The sequence below is a fragment of the Betta splendens genome, chromosome 21 (genome assembly GCF_900634795.4).
Source record: "Betta splendens chromosome 21, fBetSpl5.4, whole genome shotgun sequence".
Taxonomy (NCBI): domain Eukaryota; kingdom Metazoa; phylum Chordata; class Actinopteri; order Anabantiformes; family Osphronemidae; genus Betta; species Betta splendens.
The window spans coordinates 3,206,478-3,229,157 of NC_040899.1; the positions used below are offsets into that span (position 1 = coordinate 3,206,478).

The following is a 22,680-nucleotide window of genomic DNA, read 5'->3' on the forward strand; positions in this document are numbered from 1 at the left end:
TATAAAAACAGCCTCCGTTGGCCTGTTTAAAACACCAGATTCACTCCGTCGTTACGTCCAAATAATGTGAAGAAAGTCCAGATTTTTGATATATATAAAAAAAAACTCCCTTCTCACCCTCCGCGGGTGGTCTCATCTGTTTTTTCCAAGCTCGGGTCCTTTACCAGAGGCCAGGAAGCTTGAGGGTTCTGCGCAGTATCCTTGCTGTTCCTAGGACTGCACTTTTCTGGACTGAGATGTCGGCTGTTATTCCCGGGATCTGTTGTAGCCACTCCTCCAGTTTGGGGGTCACTGCCCATATATATATATATATATATACACACTCTATTCTCACCCTCCGCGGGTGGTCTCATCCCCTTTTCAAGCTCGGGTCCTCTACCAGAGGCCAGGGAGCTTGAGGGTTCTGCGCAGTATCCTTGCTGTTCCTAGGACTGCACTTTTCTGGACTGAGATTTCGGATGTTTTTCCAGGGATCTGTCGTAGCCACTCCTCCAGTTTGGGGGTCACTGCCCCCAGTGCTCCGATCACCACAGGCACCACTGTGGCCTTCACCTTCCAAGCCTTCTCCAGTTCTTCTCTGAGCCCTTGGTATTTCTCTAGTTTCTCATGTTCCTTTTTCCTGATGTTGCCATCGCTTGGTATTGCCACATCCACCACTACGGCTTTCCTCTGTTCTTTATCCACCACCACAATGTCTGGTTGGTTCGCCATTACCATTCTGTCAGTCTGGATCTGGAAGTCCCACAGGATCTTGGCTCGCTCGTTCTCTACCACCTTGGGAGGTGTTTCCCACTTTGACCTTGGGGTTTCCAGTCCATACTCCGCGCGGATGTTCCTGTATACTATGCCAGCCACTTGGTTATGGCGTTCCATGTATGCTTTGCCTGCCAGCATCTTACACCCTGCAGTTATGTGCTGGACCGTCTCTGGGGCCTCTTTGCACAGTCTACACCTTGGGTCTTGTCTGGTGTGGTAGATCTGGGTAGATCTGGGCCTCTATGGCTCTGGTGCTCAGGGCCTGCTCCTGTGCAGCCAGGATGAGTGCCTCTGTGCTGTCCTTCAGCCCAGCCCTTTCAAGCCATTGGTAGGATTTGTTGAGATCAGCCACTTCAGTTATGTTCCGGTGGTACATCCCATGCAAGGGCTTGTCCTCCCATGATGGTCCCTCTTCCAGCATCTCATCCTCTGTTCTCCACTGCCTGAGACATTCACTCAGCACGTCATCTGTCGGGGCCTTATCCTTGATGTACTTATGGATCTTGGATGTTTCATCCTGGATAGTGGCTCTCACGCTCACTAGTCCTCGGCCCCCTTCCTTGCGGCTAGCGTACAGTCTCAGGGTACTGGATTTGGGGTGGAACCCTCCGTGCATGGTGAGGAGCTTTCGTGTCTTAACATCTGTGGTCTGTATCTCTTCCTTTGGCCACCTTATTATTCCCGCAGGGTATCTGATCACTGGCAGGGCGTAGCTGTTTATTGCCCGGGATTTGTTCTTGCCATTGAGCTGGCTTCTTAGGACTTGCCTTACTCGTTGGAGGTATTTGGCTGTTGCCGCATTCCTTGTTGCCTGTTCAAGGTTGCCGTTTGCCTGTGGTATTCCAAGGTACTTGTAATTGTCCTCAATGTCTGCTATTGTTCCTTCTGGGAGTGAGACCCCTTCTGTGTGGATTACCTTGCCTCTCTTTGTCACCATCCTCCCACATTTCTCGAGCCCGAATGACATCCCGATGTCCGAGCTGTAGATCCTGGTGGTGTGGATCAGTGAGTCGATGTCTCGCTCACTCTTGGCGTACAGCTTGATGTCATCCATGTAGAGGAGGTGACTTATGGTGGCCCCGTTCCGGAGTTGGTATCCATAGCCAGTCTTGTTTATTATTTGGCTGAGGGGGTTCAGACCTATGCAGAACAGCAGTGGGGACAGTGCATCTCCTTGGTATATGCCACATTTGATGGATACTTGGGCAAGTGGCTTCCCATGGTCTTCAAGGGTGGTTCTCCACAACCTCAGCGAGTTGCAATGAAGGCCCTTAGAGTTCTATTGATGTTGTACAGCTCCAAGAATTCAGTGGAGAGCACTTGGTCGTTAAGTCCCAGCCGATGATCAATCTGTATAGCGAGAGTGACTAGAGCGTTCAGGTCACTAGGCAGCTTCCGAGTCACCAGACAGTTCTTAACACACTGGGAGAGCCCCTGAATGAATACATCGCCAAGCTCTGTGATGTCCCATCCAGCCTCTGCCGCCAGCGTGCGGAATTCAATCGCGTACTTTGCTGTACTCAATCTTCCCTGTTTGATACGCATCAGGTGTTGAGCCGCCTCTCGTCCTGGTGTTACCTCCTGGAGGCCAGCCAGCTCCTGCATTGTCGCTTCAGTCTTCTCCTCGAGGGCATGAAAATGCTGCTCCTACTCCTGGAGAGCAGCCCAGAGGGAATCAAGGCCGTCTGGGTCAATTTCTGGCCAGATTGTACTGTCAGGTGGCTTAATATGGTGGACCCACATGCACGGTGCTTGAGACAAGAAGGTACGATTGAAGGCTTTAATCACAAATCCAGGAATGCAAGTACAGTAATCAGACAAACAGATGATCAGATCAGGCGACGGCAAAGACAGGGTTCAAGCCAAATCAGAGTTCAGACGAGGCTTTTATTGGTAACCAGGCAATCAGATCGGGCAATAGTACCTACAGGGTTCAGGCAGAATTAGAGTACAGGCAAGGTTCAGTAAAAGGTTAGATCTAGGAGAAATGCTGGAAAGTGGTGATAACACGCGACAATCTGGCAGAGGTATGAGGTGAGTACTGGAGACTAAACACAGGACAGATTGTTAATTGACTGCAGCTGGGTGAGTAATGTGACCGTAAATAAAGCTCAACTCAAACTAGGAAGTTAAATACTAAATACACAGGTGGAAATAATGAAACTAGCAAACAACTAGTAGGTGACAACAAACACACAGGACCAAAACCCAAGGCACCCCCTGCAGGCCGGAGGGACGAACTGTAACACATATTGCTCACAGTGGTCCACAGGGTCGCTCAGGCGGTTTGTGTGTTTGCTCAGAAACGTTAAAAAATTAGAGGCAACGTTGTTCAGAGGCCCTGGACACAGCAGCCAATGGTAGGAATGTTAGTGTTTTATTGGAGGAAGCGTCGTGTTCACTGCACCCTCACATTGTCAAACCTCAAAGGTGAAACTCTTCTTTCAGTTTCTGATTAGAACAGATCTGTTACTGTAGTTGCGTCTGTTGGAGAAAATATATTTTAATCTATTATTCATCTCATTTATACATTTACCATTTATGGTTTGCAGTTGCTGTGTCTTATAACCACATTGACAGTTGCACTGACGTCTAACCACATGCTTAAGTTCTTATACAAGTATTGTCATATACGAAGAACAATTTCGTCACATTTGCTCTGTGCTCCTATTCAGGCGTAGGTGTTTAAAACCACAAGAGGTTTTGGAGGAGTATTGCTATGCCTAAGTTTGTGTTTCCGCATGTTAATAAGTTCACCAATGATATAAGGCGTGTACAAGCATCAATAAAATGTTGCGCTTTGGGGAAGTTCGTTGGAGTTGGTTGGTCTCTGAGGGAAGCACTTACAACGCTAAGATCTCAGGCGAGCTCCCCTTGGCCAAGTAAAAACTGGTTGGCTCTCAGTGTGCTATATTGTTCTCGTCTCTGTGTGTATCAGTGCTGTTGTGGTATTTTCAGACCCAACATAATGTGGTCCTTCGAGCCAGAGCTCAACAGTCCACGTCGTGGGAGGAAGGTGACGGAATGCCGAAGTCTGACGTCAGCCGGACATCTACTCGTCCGACACAAAATCCTGGGGCGTGAATTCGTTGCTGGGTCGGTGACAGATCCTGATCTTCCCTCCGACAACGTTGATGACGAGTTCCAGGAGACGAGCAATACAGCAACAATAAGTGAGTGTCCGTGATGCCATGATTGGGGTTGACTGGGCCTGGAATTCCAGGATAAATAACTAAGGGTTGACTAGTGTCATAATTCCAGAGTCGTGTAGGATCGACTGGGTTGACTGGAGCCGTAATTCCAGCGTACTTGTTAAGACGTTAACAAAACGTGTGAATGATTGTATCCACAGAAAACTAGTTTCTGTAGAAGCTTGGTGTAGTCAATGATCCTTGCAGACACTGTGACCGATCGTTGATCCTGACCAGAAAGAGTTTACACTTGAATGTCAAAAAGATTATTCAGAATGGGTAATGGGAAAAGCAAACCTGCCACCATGGATGGTGACTCCAAGTACATGGAGAAATTTTCACCTGGCAGTACTGGATTCTTGAAACTGTGGGAGATACGTACGGGTTTGAGGGCAAACTGATGTACGGTCCCTGTGAGAAACTAGTTGAGAGATTAAAGGTTGAAGCTCTTAACACTCGCAGAGCTCCCTCCAAACAAAGAAAAACATCTGCAATTGTTGGAGGCTGTGAAGTGGCGAGAGCAAGCGCTTAAGTGGACACAGGATATTCAGGAAAAAAATTAGACATGAAGCGTGAACGGCTTGCCCTGCAGGCAGCTGTTGTGGTGAAGCCAGACGAAGAAACCGTCTGTGCTAGTGAAGGTGCGAAAATTAGTGAAGAGAGAAGGCAGAAACCAGATCGAAAATCTGAAATCGAAGAAAATATGCTTAAAATCCAGAGATCAGTAGGAAGATTGGACATTAATAAACCTGCAGCTGCTAGAGCTGACCCTATAGCCAAACACACCAGAACAACTCACAAAGGTGAACTCCACTCCTTAATGTTAGGAGAACCAACTCATTATCCTGATCTGAAACCCCTCAAACAACAATATAACATAATTGACAGTAATTATGATTGCCCATCTCCCAACCCACCCATCCCAGGGGGAGCAAATGGAGAATTCTATCCCATCATAGAAGTTGCAAACCCGCATTATGGGGCGACGACAGCCTCAGGTGCGTTTGATGACAGAGAGACAATTTATGTCTTCCGACCCTGGACCAAAGCAGACTGCACAGAAGCGTGCAAAAGCTTAGGTGATTCAAAGATGTGGATGCCTGGGTTGATAAACCTTGCCAGTTCATAGATTCGTTTGGACTCAATGGCTGGGAAGTTGATCAAACTTTCAGAAAGTCTCTGGAAAGAAAGTAAGAAAGAAGAAAGAAAGTTTACTGGAAAAGATGCACGCGACACAAATTTACCAGCTAAAAGCAGTGCATTGAAACACCAAGTAGAGATGGTGCATGAAAACATGAAAAAGCTGTGGAAAAAAAAAACAGACTATGCTAAAATTGCGCAATGCAGTCAAAAAGAAGGTGAAGATGTGTTTGAGTACAGAGGAAGGGTTAGAGGAAGTGTTCCGAAACCACAGCGGTTTAACCGAGGACACCGCTGATGACTCACCCTATCAGCAGCAGCTAAAACAAGCGCTAATGGGGGGTTTTCACCACACCATAGCTGATTTCATCCCAAAGCATGACGTAAACCACCGCACAGCTAATGTCCCCAAAATCATGAACTATGCTCACCATGCGTCTGAAATCATCAAAAGAAAGAAACAGAAAGCCAAAGCAGCCGTGTTTGGGTTGTTCGGGAGGTCAGATGAAGGTGAAGGAGAACAGTTCAACACTTTCTTTCAGAACTCGTGAAGTACGTGGAAAGCAGTTCCACAAGAGAAAGATGGGTGAACAGGAAAAGGGTAGGATGCGCCCCCGAAAAATAGGCAGATGCTTCATCTGCGACCAGCCAGGGCACTACGCCAGACAGTGCCCCCGCAGACCTAGCCACCCTGACAAAGTCTTTAGAACTCTCAAAGAGTTTAACAGACCACCCCCACGAAATCCACACATGAGCTGACTAGATTTAAATAATTCACTGGTAAAACCAGCAGGTGATGATGCAGAGACACTGGACCTCACACAGTCGGTAGACTCCTTTTTATTTACATCAGCTGACCAGCTCCCCACTAGAGATTTCCTTCTTAACGGTACGGTAACGGTTACTTTTTTGTGCGATTCAGGAGCTGACAAAACTGTGCTGAGAGAACAGATTCAGAGTTCTTCCCGGTTCATTTTTATTAAATCAGCAAATGGACTTGTGACCAAAGATTCTTTTTCAAAGCCAATTATGTTCACTGACCCTAAGACTGGGGAGTCTGAGCGTGTCGAAGTGGTGCTGTGTCCAAAGTGTCCTGTTAACCTGCTAGGTCGTGATTTGATGACACTATTTAGAATCTCTATTGTCCCCACTTCCAAAGGTATGGTTGCTATAGGCAAGGGCGAAAAAATACTGACCCTGTCCGGTTTTGATTTGGTTTCCAGTCTTATGTTGAAAGGTCTGAGTTTTATCCATTGTCATGTTCTTGTTTCGGTCTTTTATTTTGATGGACTTTTTCCCCCAGATCACAGCTGTTTCCTGTCACTCCCGGTTCACCATGCACACCTGTCAATAATTTAGCTAATCACTCTTCTGTATTTAACCACCAGTACTTACCATAGCCAGTTGCCAGATCATTGTTAGTGAACCCATGTCTGCAAATTTGGGTCTTCTCTCTGCCGTTCCGTGACAGACCCTACCGTTATATAGCATTGAAGAACCACATTACTACTGGACATTAGATCTGCCAAGTCCAGACCCCACACACACTTCTGAACAGTTATTGTCCCTAGCTATTCAGTCAGAAGGGACCCTTTATACCTCAGTCTTTAGAGAAGTTTCACATTACGTTAAGATACAGTACAAACATTCACCAGGGCCAGACTTTGATTATGACAGCCAGATTTTTAATTTGGGCCCCCAGAGCGTGACTCTAAATGCCATGTACACTGACCAAAAGGGCATGACGGGGTGTGCAGTTCAGCCCACCGAGAAGGCACTCGAACTTTTCCAAGTACAGGATTCTACCCCTCATGTGTCGGTAAACAAAGCTCCACTGCAGAAGTGGAATGACATCGGGGACGTCTTTAGCGCAGCACAAATCCCCTGTTGGAAGGACATCGGGGATGGTCGGCTGATTGACGCTCCATCTATATGAGACCTTTACGATGGGTGGTCACTACCTCACCCTGTGTCTATTTGGATGTCCCACATGATGAGGGAGAATGACTTGCTTTGTGCACACTGCCTGATCCCCTTTTATCACAGGTTCCAGATTCTTTTTGGTCGAATGGGAAAGCAGATGTAGAGTTAATGACCACTGCCACACCAGTGGTGAGCAAGGCTAAAACTGATTACCATCCCCGCATACGTCAATATCCATTGAAACCAGATGCATTAACCAGTATAAAACCAGTCATTGATTATATGATAAAAGCAGGCATTATTATAGAATCCCCAGATGCTCAGTGTAACACTCCGATTTTTCCTGTTAAGAAAGCAGAATCAGGGGCATGGAGAATGGTTCAAGATCTAAGAGCAGTGAACCAAGCAGTTGAGAGCCGTGCTCCGTGTGTGCCCGATCTCCACACATTACTTAACCAGCTAAAACCAGATAAGCAATAGATCACAGTTGTGGATCTGAGCAATGCATTCTTTTCCATACCATTAGCTAAAGAATCACAGGGATGGTTTGGGTTCACATATCAGGGAAAGAAATACACTTACACCAGGTTACCACAGGGATATTGTTACAGCCCAACCATCTTTTCTGCAGAAATACAGAATTGTCTTACAGATTTTGAAATGCCACACCACAGTCAGTTGTTAGTTTATGTGGATGACATTTTAATTGCTTCTGATACTAAGCAAAACAACGAGATCGCTGCACTTGCACTGTTCTGTCATTTAGCAAAGACGGGAAACAAAGCTTCGCTTTCAAAGTTGCAGTGGGTCAAAGAGAATGTGACCTTTTTAGAACATGAACTGTCACCTTGCGGTCGCGGCTTGACGGTCGACAGAAAAGCGTCTATTTTAGATGCTCCTAAACCGCAAACGAAACAGCAGATGATGCAATTTCTAGGGTTGTGCAACTACTGCAGACTATGGTTGCCAAGCTATGCACAAATAACACAACCGTTGTTAGATGTGATCTACTCCCAACCTATGTCCATAAAGCGGAATATAGAGTGGACTCCAGAAGCTGAAGAAGCTTTCACTTCGCTGAAACACGCTCTTACTGGTGCTACAGTATTAAGCTTACCAGGCTATTCAAGACCATTTGTTCAAACAGTAATTTATGATTGTAAAGGCCATTTCATAACTTCTATGTTGGACCAGCAAACAGGCGGCCGCTACAAGCCTGTAGCTTATTATTCCAAACGTTTAGACCCTGTTGCATACGCTTTACCATCTTGTGTACAAGCAGTGTGTGCAGCTGCACTTGCAGTGCACTGCTCAGCGGAAGAGCTGCTAGTACCACACGCTGTAGACATGCTGTTGACGCAGACCAGACGCAGACAGGACAAGATGTCCTTACTGTCACCTGCACGGCACCTTTCAGTTTTGTCAACACTTATGTCACAGTCGCATACAGTATCACCATCAAGCGGTGTAACACACTAAACCCTTCTTCACTAATTCCAACACAAGAGGAAGGGGAACAACACAGCTGCGCAGAAACCACTGAACAGCAGTGTAAACCACAGGCAGACCTGAGAGACACAGCTTTGACATTGGGCGAGGTCTGGTTCGTTGATGGTTCGTGTTCACGGACATCTACTGGACAGACTCAGACGGGTTTCTCTGTCGAGACCCAAGACAGTGGGATTCGTGCAGGAAAGCTTCCGTCACATTTTTCAGCTCAAGCTGCTGAGATAGTAGCTTTGACTGAAGCATGCAAAGCAGGACGAGAAGTTGATGTAACGATTTATACTGACAGCCAGTAAGCGTTTTCCACACTCCACTATTTCGCAGCCCAATGGGCCTGTAGAGTAATGACGAACGAGCATGCGGATTTGTTGAAAGACTTGCTACAAGCCGTGTTATTACCTAAGTCTTTTGCTGTGTGCAAATGCGCTGCACACACCAAACGGAAAGACCCTGTTTCACAGGGCAACGCTTTTGCTGACAAAATAGCTAAAGAAGCTGCAGAAGGCAAACATGGTGTTTTGACCTTAACGGCAATTTCACAAAGTCCTAAAGAACCTTTAGACATCCAGGTGATTAAGGATATGCAATGCCAATCACCGTCTTCTAAACAGAAACGATGGATTAAGCTGGGTGCAGCTTTAATTGATGGAATTTACAAAGTAGATTCCAAACCGGTTTTACCACGAAACCTGTTCCACACCGTTGCTGTGTTGAGCCATGGGCCTTGCCACGTCTCCACAAGGGGGATGATGAGAACGGTGGAACAGCACTTTTTCACACATGGGTTTAATTCCTATGGCAAACAGTTTTGCAGAGCGTGTTTAACATGTTGTAAACATAATGTACAGAGGAAATGAGAGGCCTAAGAGAGGACAGTTTCCTGAGGCGTCTCACCCTTTCCAGTTTCTGCATATGGACTTCATTGAATTGAACAAAAGCAACAACTACAAATACTGCCTTGTGTTGATATGTCCGTTTTCCAAGTAGGTTGTGATGCACTGACGGTTGCTAAAGCATTGTGCAAAATCATTATTCATGTACATGGCATTCCACAGTCATCTACAGTGATAATGGGCCACACTTCGTGAACAAAGTGATAAGACAAGTGGCCACCCACTCAGGCATCACGTTGAAAAATCACGGTTCTGACCACCCACAGAATGCAGGGCTGGTAGAACGAACAAATGGTACAGTTAAACTGAGACTGAAGAAAACTATGGACTGGGAGGTCCTGGCCAGAATGCCTGGACCTACTAAAACTGTACATGAGAATCACTCCAACAGGGAATGGTTTAACACCTTTTGAGATCATTTATGGTAGACCGTTTGTGTTAGGAAAAAGAGATTGTGAATGCAAATAAGCTGCCAGACACTGCTTTTTCTCAGCAGGAGGAGAAGATCGGGCCAGGTGACCAGATCCTCATCAAGGCCATCAAATGAAAGACGTGGTCAAGTCCGCGGTGGGAGGGGCCATACACTGTGGTATTCACTACACCGACGGCTGTAAAGATCGAGGAGAGAGCTACGTGGATCCATCAAAACCACTGCAAGTCGGTGATTCCCCTGGTTGGCACTGAGTAGGGGTGGAAGTCGACCGGTATCAAAACCTTTGGTCGCCGGAGAAACCAACAGATCCCCTCTCCCAGCTCCAGGTGGGTAAGCTCCGGGTAGTGGTCTGTGTCACAATCTTCATGATGGGTTTGTTTACTCTAAATGTACTGTGGGATGACCAGATGCTGAATCAAAGCCATACACTCCTGAACTTTTCCAGAAGATGTTTCAGAAAACGTATGAGTACAACTATACCGCTGAGGGAACTAAAGTTTCTTGTGCTGATGTTAAGGGTCTGTTGCTAGTGATAAAGTGATCATCCCTCGAGCCCTACCTAGTTGTTCACATTGGCCTGGTACCACTGGTGCTGGTACTGGCTTCCCTTGGTGTTAAGAGAAGCGAGCAAGGAGGGGGGCTGAACCCATAGGGAAATTACCTGTTAACATGTGTTGTGTCCTTCTCACAGCTGTCAACGAAGGAAAAGCAATCACCTTATCGTGGTCGATGGAGGCTGGTGGCTCTGCGGCACTAAGGTTTACATGTCACTGCCAAGGCGTTGGTCAGGTCGATGTGTGCCAGTTAAAGTGTCTGACCACACCTTTTTTGCAGAGCCCCACAAGATTCCAGCTAAAGTGCGTGCTAGACGAAGCCTCTACCCGACCTTTAAACCACATGACGATAAGACAGGTTCGGACATTCCACAAGAATTCAAACATTAGAACACTGCTTCCAAAATTGCTCTTTGTCTTGTCCCACACACTAGTGTGGGAAAGAATATGCTAAGGTTATAAACCGTTGATTACCATTTCCAGGTTTGGGTTAACGCATCCATCACCGTGAATGAGGGACAGAACCGTGAGATCGATCTTCTGAGAATTGTTGCCATGTAGAATAGAATGGTGTTAGATTTGCTCACAGCCGGTGAGGGAGGTGTGTGTCAGGAACGGCAGAGAGAGGACCCACATGCACGGTGCGAGGACACGATGGTAGGGAGTAAGACACAAGGTTTATTCCAATACTCGTTAGCGAAGACAGTCCAGGTCATACACAGCAGGGCTCAGGTTTTATCCCTCCCCGCACGGGCACACAAGCAGGGTGGGTGGAGGGAGGACCGGAGGAGGGTTGAAACAGAGACAAAAGTCCATTATGAGTCCATGTAAACAGAAACAGAGAGTCCAACAGGGTTCGTCCCCAAAGACTCCCTGGGACCCAAAAACCCGCTCTTCTGGAGGGTGGTAGCAGGGGAGTCCGCCACGATGGCGGGCGGGGTCCGGGGGGGCAGAGCCGAGTCCAGCGCCCTCCCGACGGAGATGCTCTTGGGGTCCCAGGGTCGCGGTGAACAACGTCGGCAGAGGCCGCGCCATCGTCGTGGCAGGAGGGGACGTTCCCCGGGCGAGCGGCCGTGACGACGGCAGAGTCGAGGCGGACGGTGCCGAAGGAGGCAGCGCCATCCAAACAGCAGGAGGTGCCGAGGGCAAGGCCACCAGTCCGGCAGCCAGGGCGAGAACCGATGTGGAACCAGCGATGAAGACAGACGTGGGACCAGAGCCGGGACCAGAGACGAAGCCGGGACCAGAGACGAGGACAGACGTGGAGACGTGGCCGGGACCAGAGACGAAGACAGACGTGGAGCCAGAGTCGGGACCAGAAACGAAGCCGGGACCGGAGACGAAGACAGACGTGAAGACGTGGTCGGCGCCGGACCACCAGGAGCCGATGCAGGCGTGGCCGGCGCTGAGCCGCCAGGAACCGATGCAGATGCGGCCGTCGCTGAGCCGCCAGGAACCAATGCAGATGCGGCCGGAGCCGAGCCGCCAGGAGCTGAGACGAGCGTGGCCGGGACCGGGCCACCAGGAACTGAGAAGAATGTGGCCGGGCCACCAGGAGCTGGAGGTTGGTGGTGGGAGGTGTGACTTACCCTGTTTTATGTAATGTACAATATTTCACATAAACAAAAGGTTTATGTGTAAAATTGCATTAACTGTATGTACTGCTTTATTTAACGGCATAACCCTAACCTGACAGAAAGCCTTTACATTAAATGTCACCTCTTATCTGGTATTTATGTGATACAATTACATGGATAATTTACATTGAATTACACACAGTCAGAGTTTTAGGCATGATTGTTGAAGGTTCCAACCAACAAAGCATTATCAGACTGAATACATCTGCTTCATAATGTTATATTGTCTGAATTCATACATTAGTTTGTTCACAGATGTGTCTTGTCTTTACTTTAGATCATAACGTGGTACGTGGTGCAGCAGCAGAAACCTCAGCTGTCAAAGCCAACCTGAGCGAGCTTCTACAGACCAGTAATGACAAACTGTCTTCAGTGACAGAAGAGAGAGACCAGCTGAAGGCCAACCTCACTGTAATGGAGCAGAGAGACAGGATGCTCAGACTGTCCAGACAGAGTCAGTGTCAGCAGCATCTCAGTGCTTTGTGTCAGGAAGCTCATCGAGGCTGATTCTAAATGTCCTTGTGTTACAGACAAAGTTTGTCCTGCTGGATGGAAGAAGTTTGGATGTTCCTGTTATCATGTCTCCAGTCAGTCTGGGTCCTGGACAAAGGGAAGAGAAGAATGCAGAAAGAGTGGAGCAGACCTGGTGGTGGTCGACAGCGCTGAGGAGCAGGTCTGAGATGGTTTTTCTGTGTTTTAAAGCCAATTATCGTTGTTCTTCTGTGACTTTTTTGTTTTGATTGATTGACTTTTATTTCTTTTACAGACTTTCCTCACTAAATTGACTAAACAGGAAAGCTGGATTGGTTTGAGTGACTCAGACAAAGAGGGGACCTGGAAATGGGTCGATGGAAGTCCGCTGACTGTGACGTAAGAGCTCACATCTTCATCTGTTCACAGCTTTTACTAGTGGAACATTGGAACCCAGATGCAGGTCACATGTTAACGGTGTCATGCTTGTGTTCACTGGGCTCCCAGGTTCTGGAATTCTAATCAGCCTGATAACGGCAACGGTGACCCACGACACGGGGAAGAAGACTGTGTTCACATCAACATGTATCGCGTAGAGGAACAGAAATGGAACGATCGCTCATGTGAGGTTTTGATACCTTGGATCTGTGAAAAAGACCTTTAGAGCTTTGACGATTAAAGATTTTCATATCTAATACTTCAGTAAACAGACAAGAAACATCATATTTTCTCCTCAACATATCTGCATGAATGTGAAAACCTCAAAAGCAACAACTGTAAACAATTTTGTTGACTTACTTTATTGTGTGACTGTTATTAAACCTGCTGTAAGTCAGACTGATGCTGTCATGGTTCGATTCTTTATGAGGACATTAGGGGCACTGTCCCCTCTAAGCTGCACAGAACTTAGTAATAATGAATAATGAATGAAATCAGGACCGTCATAATAAGAGACACACTGAACTCCCTTTAAGCCTCAGAAGTGTTGAAATGAGTGGCACTGCTGAGCGAGGCGTCTTTACAGTCTGGCAGTGTTTCAGGGGGACTTCTACTGAGACGGCTAAATCCTTTTTTTCTCAAAAGAGTAAAGCTGCTGGTCTGGAAACAGTGTCCATGAAATATGTTCAAATAGGAATAGGATGCCTGTGGAGAAGTTGGCACTCAAAAGTCCTGTCTAATTATGACCCTGGTAATGGTGAAGGACGTGGAACTAGTCCTTTGCTTTGACCTCAGAAAGAGGCATAGAAGGTGACACGGGTGTCCGGATGTACTGTAGTCACTGGTGTTGTGCGTCTACAGGCTGAATTTGTACATCAGGATTTGCAACAGGCTTTGGCATGCCTCCACACAAAACAGCCATTTTCAGTAAAGTTATGAGTGCTCTGTCTGGCGAGGACCTTCATGTAACGATAACACGAGTTAGTGTGATACTGGTCAGGAGGTCTCTCCTCATCCTCGAAGAGGTCAGGGAGCGGCTTAGCATCTATTCACAGCACAAGGGCAGTTAGTACAACTCCTGCATTCTGCTGTTGTGTATCCACCTAGAGATGCCTTCAACAGGGTCACTCTGCGTGGTGAGGTCCAGTTCTTGCGTTTTATGACTCTGATGCACAAAGTCACCAACCTGCAGCGGTCCCTCCTGTGAGTAAGGCACACCTTGAGCAGCGTTTTAAGAAGAGCATTTCTGATGATGTTTTAACACCTTTAACGTGTAATCAACTATGTCCCCTTCTACTTGTTGTCTATTGGTATATTAAGGAACTGAGGTGTTTTCTACTCTCTTCCATACACTATTTCAAAAGGTGACAGATCAGTCTCCTGATTCTGATATTAAGTTTAACTAGATGGAGAGACAAGAACCTCAGTCCGTATTGGTTTCTGCCATGGCCTCAGTTTACTTTTAATTTTGTCATTCTTTCAGCCAACCCTGCACTTTGGCAATAGAGGAGATGACTTGATTTACAAAATGTGGTCCATTTATACTGTAAAATAGGTATATTATCTTGTACTAGTGTTTTCGCTACATTAGTGGTTGTGGGGAACACTTCTACCCATTTGGCAAAAAAGGATCTATAAATGTCAAACAGTACTTTTTACTTTGACACCTAGTTAATTCTACTTCATGGAATTTTCTTCTCGTTGTGTTTAGTGCATGTGATGCATCAGGAACAGAAGCCCATTTATAAAGGGATCGTGGTAGAACAGGTTTCCCCTCTTGTCCAACATAAGAACCCTGTGAATTAACAGTTGCTCCTTTTGGGTCCATTTGTCTTTTAAGCTTTTGGGAGCGCTGTTTGCATGTATTCACTGCATCTTCATTGGTAGTTGTTCTGCCTTTAACAGATTTTTTATTAAATCACCATGCATTATAGGCTTCCCATTGATGTTCTCATGCCTCTATTTTCCCATTGCTGGCAAATGCATGAATAGTTTTGTGTGCATATGAGCTATCAGCATATGTGGTAACTATCTGGCATGTCTTGAGTTTGCATGCCGGTGCAATTAATTCTGCCGCTGAACGCTTGTACGCTGTAGTGTGGAGGTAATGGTTCTGCTTTCAAGTCTCAGTATCAGTCACATCTGCATAGCCACTTTGTACTTTTTGCATCGAGGTGTTTCCCAGCAGAAGTGATGAGATCCACTCCTCCAGGCGGAGGACGGGTCCAGCTGCTGGTGGGACCGGCCCTCAGCCCGTCTCTGCCTCGCAGGCCGGCGCCGGCGCCGGCACCGGTACCGGTACCGGTGAGGGAGCTTCTTAGCTCATCACCCAGATAACATGGTGTCTGTTTGAAGCGTGACAGTCACAGGAACCCCGTGTGCGTCTCCAGGGTCTCCTCAGAGCTCCTCGCTGCCGCTGCACTACGTCCACGTGAGGGGTCTTCCGTTCCGAGTGTCTGCAGACGACATCGTGGCGGTAAAACGAAGAGGTCCTTTCTGCTGAAATCAGCTTCACACCGTGTGCTCTCTAATCTCTTCATGTTCCTCGAGCAGTTCTTCTCTCCTCTGATCGTGGCCAAGATCCTGCTGGAATGTGCTCCCGACGGGAGGCCGAACGGAGAGGCCGACGTCTTCTTCAGCCGCCACCAGGACGCAGTGGCCGCCATGTCCAGAGACAGAGAGTACATAGGTGAGACGGTGGAGCTGCGTTAACGCGGCTGCTCTTCATGTGCGCTCCACTAACGCACTGTGAATGTCTGCTTTAGGAAACCGATACGTCGAGTTATTCCTGAACTCTGCACGGAACTGTGATGGAAGGTGAGAATTAGAAGCTGCATCTCCAGGTCTACGGCCACTTTTGGCTGTTTTAGTTTAATTCTCCATGTGATCTTCTGCAGGTGAAGGCTCCAGACCCGCTGCCACCAACACAGGGCGACTGTATTTATTACAAGGAGCTTCAATAAACTGCTGCCACCAGAGAAACAGCCCGGTTGTTTTCATTTTCCACATGAAGTTTTAGCAGAGTTTTAGTGAGTGTTGAATGACTGACTGCAGTTGATAAGTGAAACGTTAGACCTGCTGTAATATCACCTTGTCCAGCAGATGGCGCCACTTCCCACCATCAAATCCATCAAAACTACTTTTAACACAGATGCTTCAGATTAGTTCAGTGCTTCAGAACATTCTAAACAATCACTGAGGTTTTTAGGCTCAATGTTCAGTTGGAAAATGCGTTTTTCCTCTATTTAATATATAAAATGATTAAAACAGAAGCTGGTTTAAGTTATTATTATTATATTTCATATATTACATGACCTATTACATTATACATGTATTTCACCTGGATCCTGATAATCTTTGACCGAAGCATTTTATGTGTGTGATGCTTAGAATGTCTTTGTTCTGGTGGAGAATAAATGTCTTTATACTTATGACCAGACTTAAAGATTTCACGCGCTGCTGATTTTATCAATTTGTCTTGTTACTTCCTCAAAAACTCGGCTTCCTCAAATAGTGATATCATATAATGGAGGACATATATGCGAACGTTGAAAACGAACCGTCTGTTAAGACAAGACCTTTAGGAATGGAACCAGGTGAGAATCTTTGGTCAGACGGAGGAGCTGCAGCACTGAGGTGAGAACACGTCTGTTGTGGGTCATTACTGTTGAATGTTTGCTCTTCAGGGCCCAGGAGCTCAGAGAGATCACGTCATGGAGCCGTGGTCCTGGGTCTGGTTCTGCTGAGTGTTCTGCTGCTCGCTGGGCTCATCTGCCTCGGTGTCCACTGTGAGTCAGTGCTGTGGTCACCGGCTTTTAGGAGCCTTGACCCACTTTTACTGACCTGTAGACAACCTTTGGCCTAAACATCTGCCATGCATGGGCATGGGCTCATTATTTCTGTCTCAGACCACGATGCTGCTGCACAACTCTCCACCATCAAAGCCAACGTCACTGATTTAATGGAGGAAAGAAACCAGCTGAAGACCAACATCACTGAAATGCAGATGCTGCTCAAGCAGAGTGAGTGTTAATACTACTACTACTACTACTACTACTACTACTACTACTACTACTACTACTAATAATAATAATAATAATAATAATAATAATAATAATAATAATAATAATAATAATAATATTAATAACTTGATAAGATAAAACCATTTGTTGCATCACATCTATCATATCACATCTGGACGTGTGTTTGAACTGATGCTACTGTAGCTGCTTTCTGCTACAGAGAAAGCGTGTCCTGATGGATGGAGGAGGTTTGGCTGTTCCTGTTACCTCCTCTCCAGTCAGTTTGGACCTTGGACAGACGGCAGAGACGACTGCAGAAGCAGAGACGCACATCTGGTGGTGATCGACTCCAGTAAAGAGAGTTGTGTCTCCCCATATTTTTATATTCCTTTATTTTTATAATAAATCTTACAAAAGACAACTCTCTCATCTGCCTCTTTATGGGAAATTTCCACCACAGTGGCCCTCTTCTTACTAAAAACGGAAGGGAGGTCGCGGTAGCACTCCGGGACACTGTCCAGGTCCACCACCTCGGTTTCTTCGCTTGACAGACCAGCAGAAGAGGGCTCAGGTGGGTCCAAAACAGGCTTAAGGCAAAAGTTGGCACAGTCCGTGCTCCACTGCTGCACCTCCCCACTACTCCAGTTCAGACGGGGATTGCGACGGCAAAGCCACGGATGGCCCAAGACCACGGGGTGATAGCAAGCTGGGGCGACAAGGTTATTTCCTCTGTGTGGTTTTTAACAAAAGACATGGTTACTGGCCTAGTGTGGTGCGTTACCCTCCAGAGCCGTCGACCGTCCAGCGCTGTGGTTTCCATTGGCATCCTCGCATCCTCTCTGCGTCTGATAGGTGGGTCCGCTCCAGCTGCATTGGCTCCTCAGGTGGGAGGCGGGCTCTTGGAGAGTGGGTGGGGAAAGGCGGGGCTCCCGATGTCCGGGGGAGTTCCGCTCCAGGGGCGCATCCAGCTTCGCGGAGGGCCGCGACCCAGGACGGCGGGAGCGGAACTCCCCCGACTCCGTCCTCTGGTCAACTCCTCTATCTCCCAGCCGATGATCCAACTGTTAAAGCGAGAGTGACTAGAGCGTTCAGGTCTCTAGGCAGCTCCCAAGTCACCAGGCAGTCCTTAACGCGCTGGGAGAGCCCCTGAATAAAGACATTGCCACACGCCGTGACTTCCCATCCAGCCTCTGCCGCCAGCGTGTGAAATTCAATCGCATATTTCGCCATACTTCGTCTTGCCTGTCTGTCTTCCAGGCGTTGAGCTTGTCCTGGCGTTCCCTCCTGGAAGATCTGCTTCAGAGCGCCGCCAGCCAGCTCCTGCATCACCGCTTCACTCTTCTCCTCGAGGGCCTGAAAATGCTGCTCCTACGCCCGGAGAGCAGCCCAGAGGGAATCAAGGCCGTCTGGGTCCATTTCTGGCCAGATTGTACCGTCAGGTGGCTTAATATGGTGGACCCACATGCACGGCGCTTGAGACAAGAAGGTACGATTGAAGGCTTTAATCACAAATCCAGGAATGCAAGTACAGTAATCAGACAAACAGATGATCAGATCAGGCGACGGCACAGACAGGGTTCAGGCCAAATCAGAGTTCAGACGAGGCTTTTATTGGTAACCAGGCAATCAGACCGGGCAATAGTACCTACAGGGTTCAGGCAGAATTAGAGTACAGGCAAGGTAAGTAACAGGTTAGATCTAAGAGAAACGCTGGAAAGTGGTGATAACACGCGACAATCTGGCAGAGGTATAAGGTGAGTACTGGAGACTAAACACAGGACAGATTGTTAATTGACTGCAGCTGCACGAGTCATGTGACCGTAAATAAAGCTCAACTCAACCTAGGAACTTAAATACTAAATACACAGGTGGAAATAATGAAACTGATTACAAGACAGCAAACAACTAGTAGGTGACAACAAACACACAGGACCAAAACCCAAGGCACCCCCTGCAGGACGGGGGGACGAACTGTAACATATACAGTATTGCTCACAGTGGTCCACAGAGTCGCTCAGGCGGTTTGTGTGTTTGCTCAGATACGTTAAAAAATTAGAGGCAACGTTGTTCAGAGGCCCTGGACACAGCAGTCAGTGGTGGGAATGTCAGTGTTTTATTGTAGGAAGCGTCGTGTTCACTGCACCCTCACATTGTCAAACCTCAAACTATTTTAATACCTGTAAACCCACTGAAAGCAGTCACTTCCTCTGAAGCTCTGAGAAACTTACAGTAGAAATCGCTGTCAGACATGAAGAGTATCACGAGTAATTAAACCGTTTAACAGCAGCCCAGATTATTATTACACACAGTATATCAATGTTTTTGATAAATCTTTGCTCTCTCAATTTTACTTTTACTTTAACAATATGAAAATATAGATGAATTAAGGCAAATCTTCTCTCCAAAAAAGTGTGTTGCAGTGAAATATGACTGAGAATAAAAAGAATATTAATATTGAGTTGTGCCCTATTCATCTGTTCCTTGGTGTTTCAGTTTCTCATCTTTGCTCTCTAGTGTCTTATATGAACGTTTCTCAGTAGAATCCAACCTGCCATTAAACCACTTCCTCATGTAGAACTAAACCTCTGTACTTCAGTCTGTCGTCAGCGTCTGCTTTGAGCCTCGTGTGGCACAAGACGACCTCCTGTCAGACCATAAATAAATCCTCAGACGACCTTTCAGATGACATGGATGATGTTTATGTTACCATGGAATGTGTGAAGTCCATTGACTCGAGGCCCCCATCGAGTCAGACAAGTGAGTAGAGAATGAGCTCTATAATAACTGTTACTGGACCCCTTCGTGGTGTCACTGGTCTTTTCTCTCTTTAGGTGCTGGGAGGTTTCACGGAGCTCTTCTCATCCTGGGGCTGCTCAATGTTCTCTTGTTGTCTGGACTCATCGGACTTGGCGTCTGCTGTGAGTCTTCATCACCTCCACAGTTACATATAAAAGCCTGAAGTCTCTGTCTCCTGGATTTGATCTGCCCAGTTTTTCTTTAATTACCAGTTGTAGAAGTCTCCAGCATCACAGCCAACCTCACTGAGCGTCTCCAGGACAGTAACAAGCAAGTGTTCTCCCTGGATGAAGACAGAGAGCGGCTCAGGGCCAACCTCTCTGAAGTCACTGAGGAGAGGAACAAGCTCCGCAGACTGTTTACACAGAGTGAGTGTTAGTGGTGAGGGACGGCACAGTCTCCATCTTGGATCCTGTTAATAGGTCAATCTTTACATGTTACATGTTATTTGCTTCGGTGTTTGTGGCAGGATGGACGATGTTCAACAATTCCCTGTATTTCCTCTCTAATGAGCCTGGTTCTTGGACCAAAGGCAGAGACGACTGCATTAAGAGAGAAGCACATCTGGTGGTGATAGACAGCGATAAAGAACAGGTTGGTTTGTGCAGGGAGGACAAACACTACTCAGAAAATACTCATCAGCATTTCTATGTTTAATGTTTGTTTATTATACATTCTTTAAACCTTCTACTCTTGTTCAAGAACATCTTTATTTCTTTTCCCTTTTTGCACTTTTGGTTGTTACATTAACAAGATTATTATTATCAAATCATGAATCTATTTTACATATTTGGATGTTTTACATTTTCCTAACACTCTAAAATACACAGAGGTTCGTGTCTGGATTAACCAAGGAGGCAGCTTGGATTGGTCTGACTGACAGGGACAGAGAGGGAACGTGGGGATGGATCAGTGGAGCTCCTCTAACTGTGAGGTGTGTTACCACAGACTGAGACAACTGCAAAGACTTGTTTTTTTTACCGTCAAGCCTTAAATGTTCACATCATCTAAAGTGTCTTGCTGTTTGTTTGTCTCTTTTCCAGATACTGGCATAAGAACCAGCCTGATGACGGTGGTAAAGGTTTGATTAAAGAGGACTGTGCCCACATCAGTGCTGTAACTGCAGAATGGAATGATCTGACCTGTGAAAGGTCTCTGCTGTGGATCTGTGAGAAAAGATTGGATTGAATCCAATCCATCATTGATAAAATGATTTTAGCCCATGTTGGTTAAGGATCTAACTTTTAAACTGTGTAAAATTGGACTCAGTAGCTGTGAGTAGTTAAGTAAGTTGTGCTCTGGTAGAATGATATTAGTATGATTTGCTCAAAGTCTCACTGACAGCATAATGTTAAGATGTAAGAAAGCAGTAAACTGTGATCTCGTCCCGCACCATCAACAAAACCCAAGTTTCAAGGTCTGTTTCATACAATTGCACGTGAAGGATCCATGTTGAGTCTCATGAACTAAAAAAAGTAGCTGGACATTAAAAATGCTTGGCACTGATCTGAGGGAGGTCAAATTTTAGGTGGTTGAACTGTTTGGGGTGAGGGGTCACTGTAGGTAACGCACTGTCACTGAGTTCTCTTAAAAAAGGAAGTGTTTGTTTAAATAAATGTGACATTGTAATTTCCTGATAAAGAAGTGGAACTGAGAATTCTCACTTAATATGTACGGAAGAACAGCAGCTTTTAACCTTTGACCTTGCTGCCCTTTCATTGTCCTCAGGACCCAGGTACCAACATGATACTACGTTATTTGAGCTCATGTGATTAGTTTTCTCGCCAAGGGAACAAACTCAAGGTCCATAAGAATCATCCATAAATGAAATAAATCACTTGTTTGATTTCAGTACATTAACATGTAAAAAAGTCAACAAGGATGAGCAGGTAAAAAATCACATGCATCCACATCAACAGCTCACAGCCAGTAACAAAACGCTGTACTCACTGTTAAGCTTTTATTTTGATAGGACACAGTTTGACGTTTCTCCCTGTGTTCGCGTGGGTTCTCTCCGGGTTCTCCGGCTTCCTCCCACGGTCCAAAAACATGCCCTAGGTTCATTGGTCACTCTAGATTGCCCGTAGGTGTGAGTGTGTGTGGATGGTTGTCTGTCTGTGTGTGTTGCCCTGCGATGGACTGAGACCTGTCCAGGGTGGACCCCACCTCTCGTCCGTAGATAGCTGGGATAGGCTCCAGTACCCCCACGACCCCACATGGGAAAAGGCGGTAGAAGATGAATGAATGAATGAATGAATGAATGAATGAATGAATGAATGAATGAATGAATGGATGGATGGATGGATGGATGGATGGATGGATGGATGGATGGATGGATGGATGGATGGATGGATGGATGGATGGATGAAACTTTGTTTTGATTGGTCAACAATGGCATCACATGGAGATATAGGATCATGATATTATGTGAAAACCAGTGTGTCCAAGCTGAGGCTTTTGAATGCCAACCTTCAATGAAGACACTTTATAAAGGCTTCTCATAAAATACAATGCACATTAAAGGGTTTCAAACACACAAACTATAAATTTTTGCAAATTTATTTTAAAATAAAGGCCCACAAAAATATCTACATTTAAGAAAAACGTCACTGGATTTCAGTAGGGGTCAACCAAAATGGTCGTATAAGTAGTAGTAAAAAGGTAGTATTTAAGAATGAAGCCTATGAAACAGGCCAGAGGCATTTTTGCCTTGAGCTCACAGACCATAACTAGTGCTTTAAATGATCATTTCTCTGCATAGAAAATATGGAGGAATCTGAGGACGTTTCCCATAGTTTGCGTTTATGCATGTTCTCCTGAAGGCTTTGAGCGGCATCCCCCCAGCAGGTAGCGCCCTAGTTCGCCTATGCCAAGAGCCAGCCCTGCTTAAGAGGGGGAAGCAGTTCTTCACCAACTCTGT

The 22,680-nt window shown here is 46.3% G+C and overlaps 3 protein-coding genes across 3 annotated transcripts in view; all 3 read left to right on the forward strand.

Annotated features, from left to right (window-relative positions):
• The window catches only part of LOC114847225 (CD209 antigen-like protein C), a 51,466-nt gene extending 38,142 nt beyond the window's left edge, over nt 1-13,324 (forward strand). The window contains exons 3-6 of the mRNA XM_029136744.3: nt 12,311-12,487; nt 12,564-12,706; nt 12,800-12,903; nt 13,012-13,324. Of these exons, the coding sequence (XP_028992577.2) occupies nt 12,311-12,487; nt 12,564-12,706; nt 12,800-12,903; nt 13,012-13,168 (581 nt within the window). The 3' untranslated portion in view covers nt 13,169-13,324. The remainder of the gene's footprint in view (nt 1-12,310; nt 12,488-12,563; nt 12,707-12,799; nt 12,904-13,011) is intronic.
• Nucleotides 13,325-14,994: 1,670 nt separating this feature from the next.
• Nucleotides 14,995-15,926, forward strand: LOC114846991 (heterogeneous nuclear ribonucleoprotein H-like). Its single transcript, XM_041068842.1, has 6 exons — nt 14,995-15,000; nt 15,093-15,246; nt 15,333-15,418; nt 15,496-15,631; nt 15,708-15,759; nt 15,840-15,926. Exons 1-6 carry the CDS (start codon nt 14,995-14,997, stop codon nt 15,841-15,843), a joined length of 438 nt encoding a protein of 145 aa, XP_040924776.1. The 3' UTR covers nt 15,844-15,926.
• Nucleotides 15,927-16,449: 523 nt separating this feature from the next.
• Nucleotides 16,450-22,092, forward strand: LOC114846993 (uncharacterized). Its single transcript, XM_029136279.3, has 11 exons — nt 16,450-16,538; nt 16,629-16,730; nt 16,851-16,964; nt 17,185-17,351; nt 18,222-18,393; nt 19,533-19,721; nt 19,796-19,882; nt 19,973-20,128; nt 20,230-20,354; nt 20,591-20,694; nt 20,804-22,092. The coding sequence occupies exons 1-11, from the start codon at nt 16,469-16,471 to the stop codon at nt 20,946-20,948; spliced, it is 1,431 nt and encodes a 476-aa protein (XP_028992112.2). The 5' UTR covers nt 16,450-16,468; the 3' UTR covers nt 20,949-22,092.
• Nucleotides 22,093-22,680: the final 588 nt, after the last annotated feature.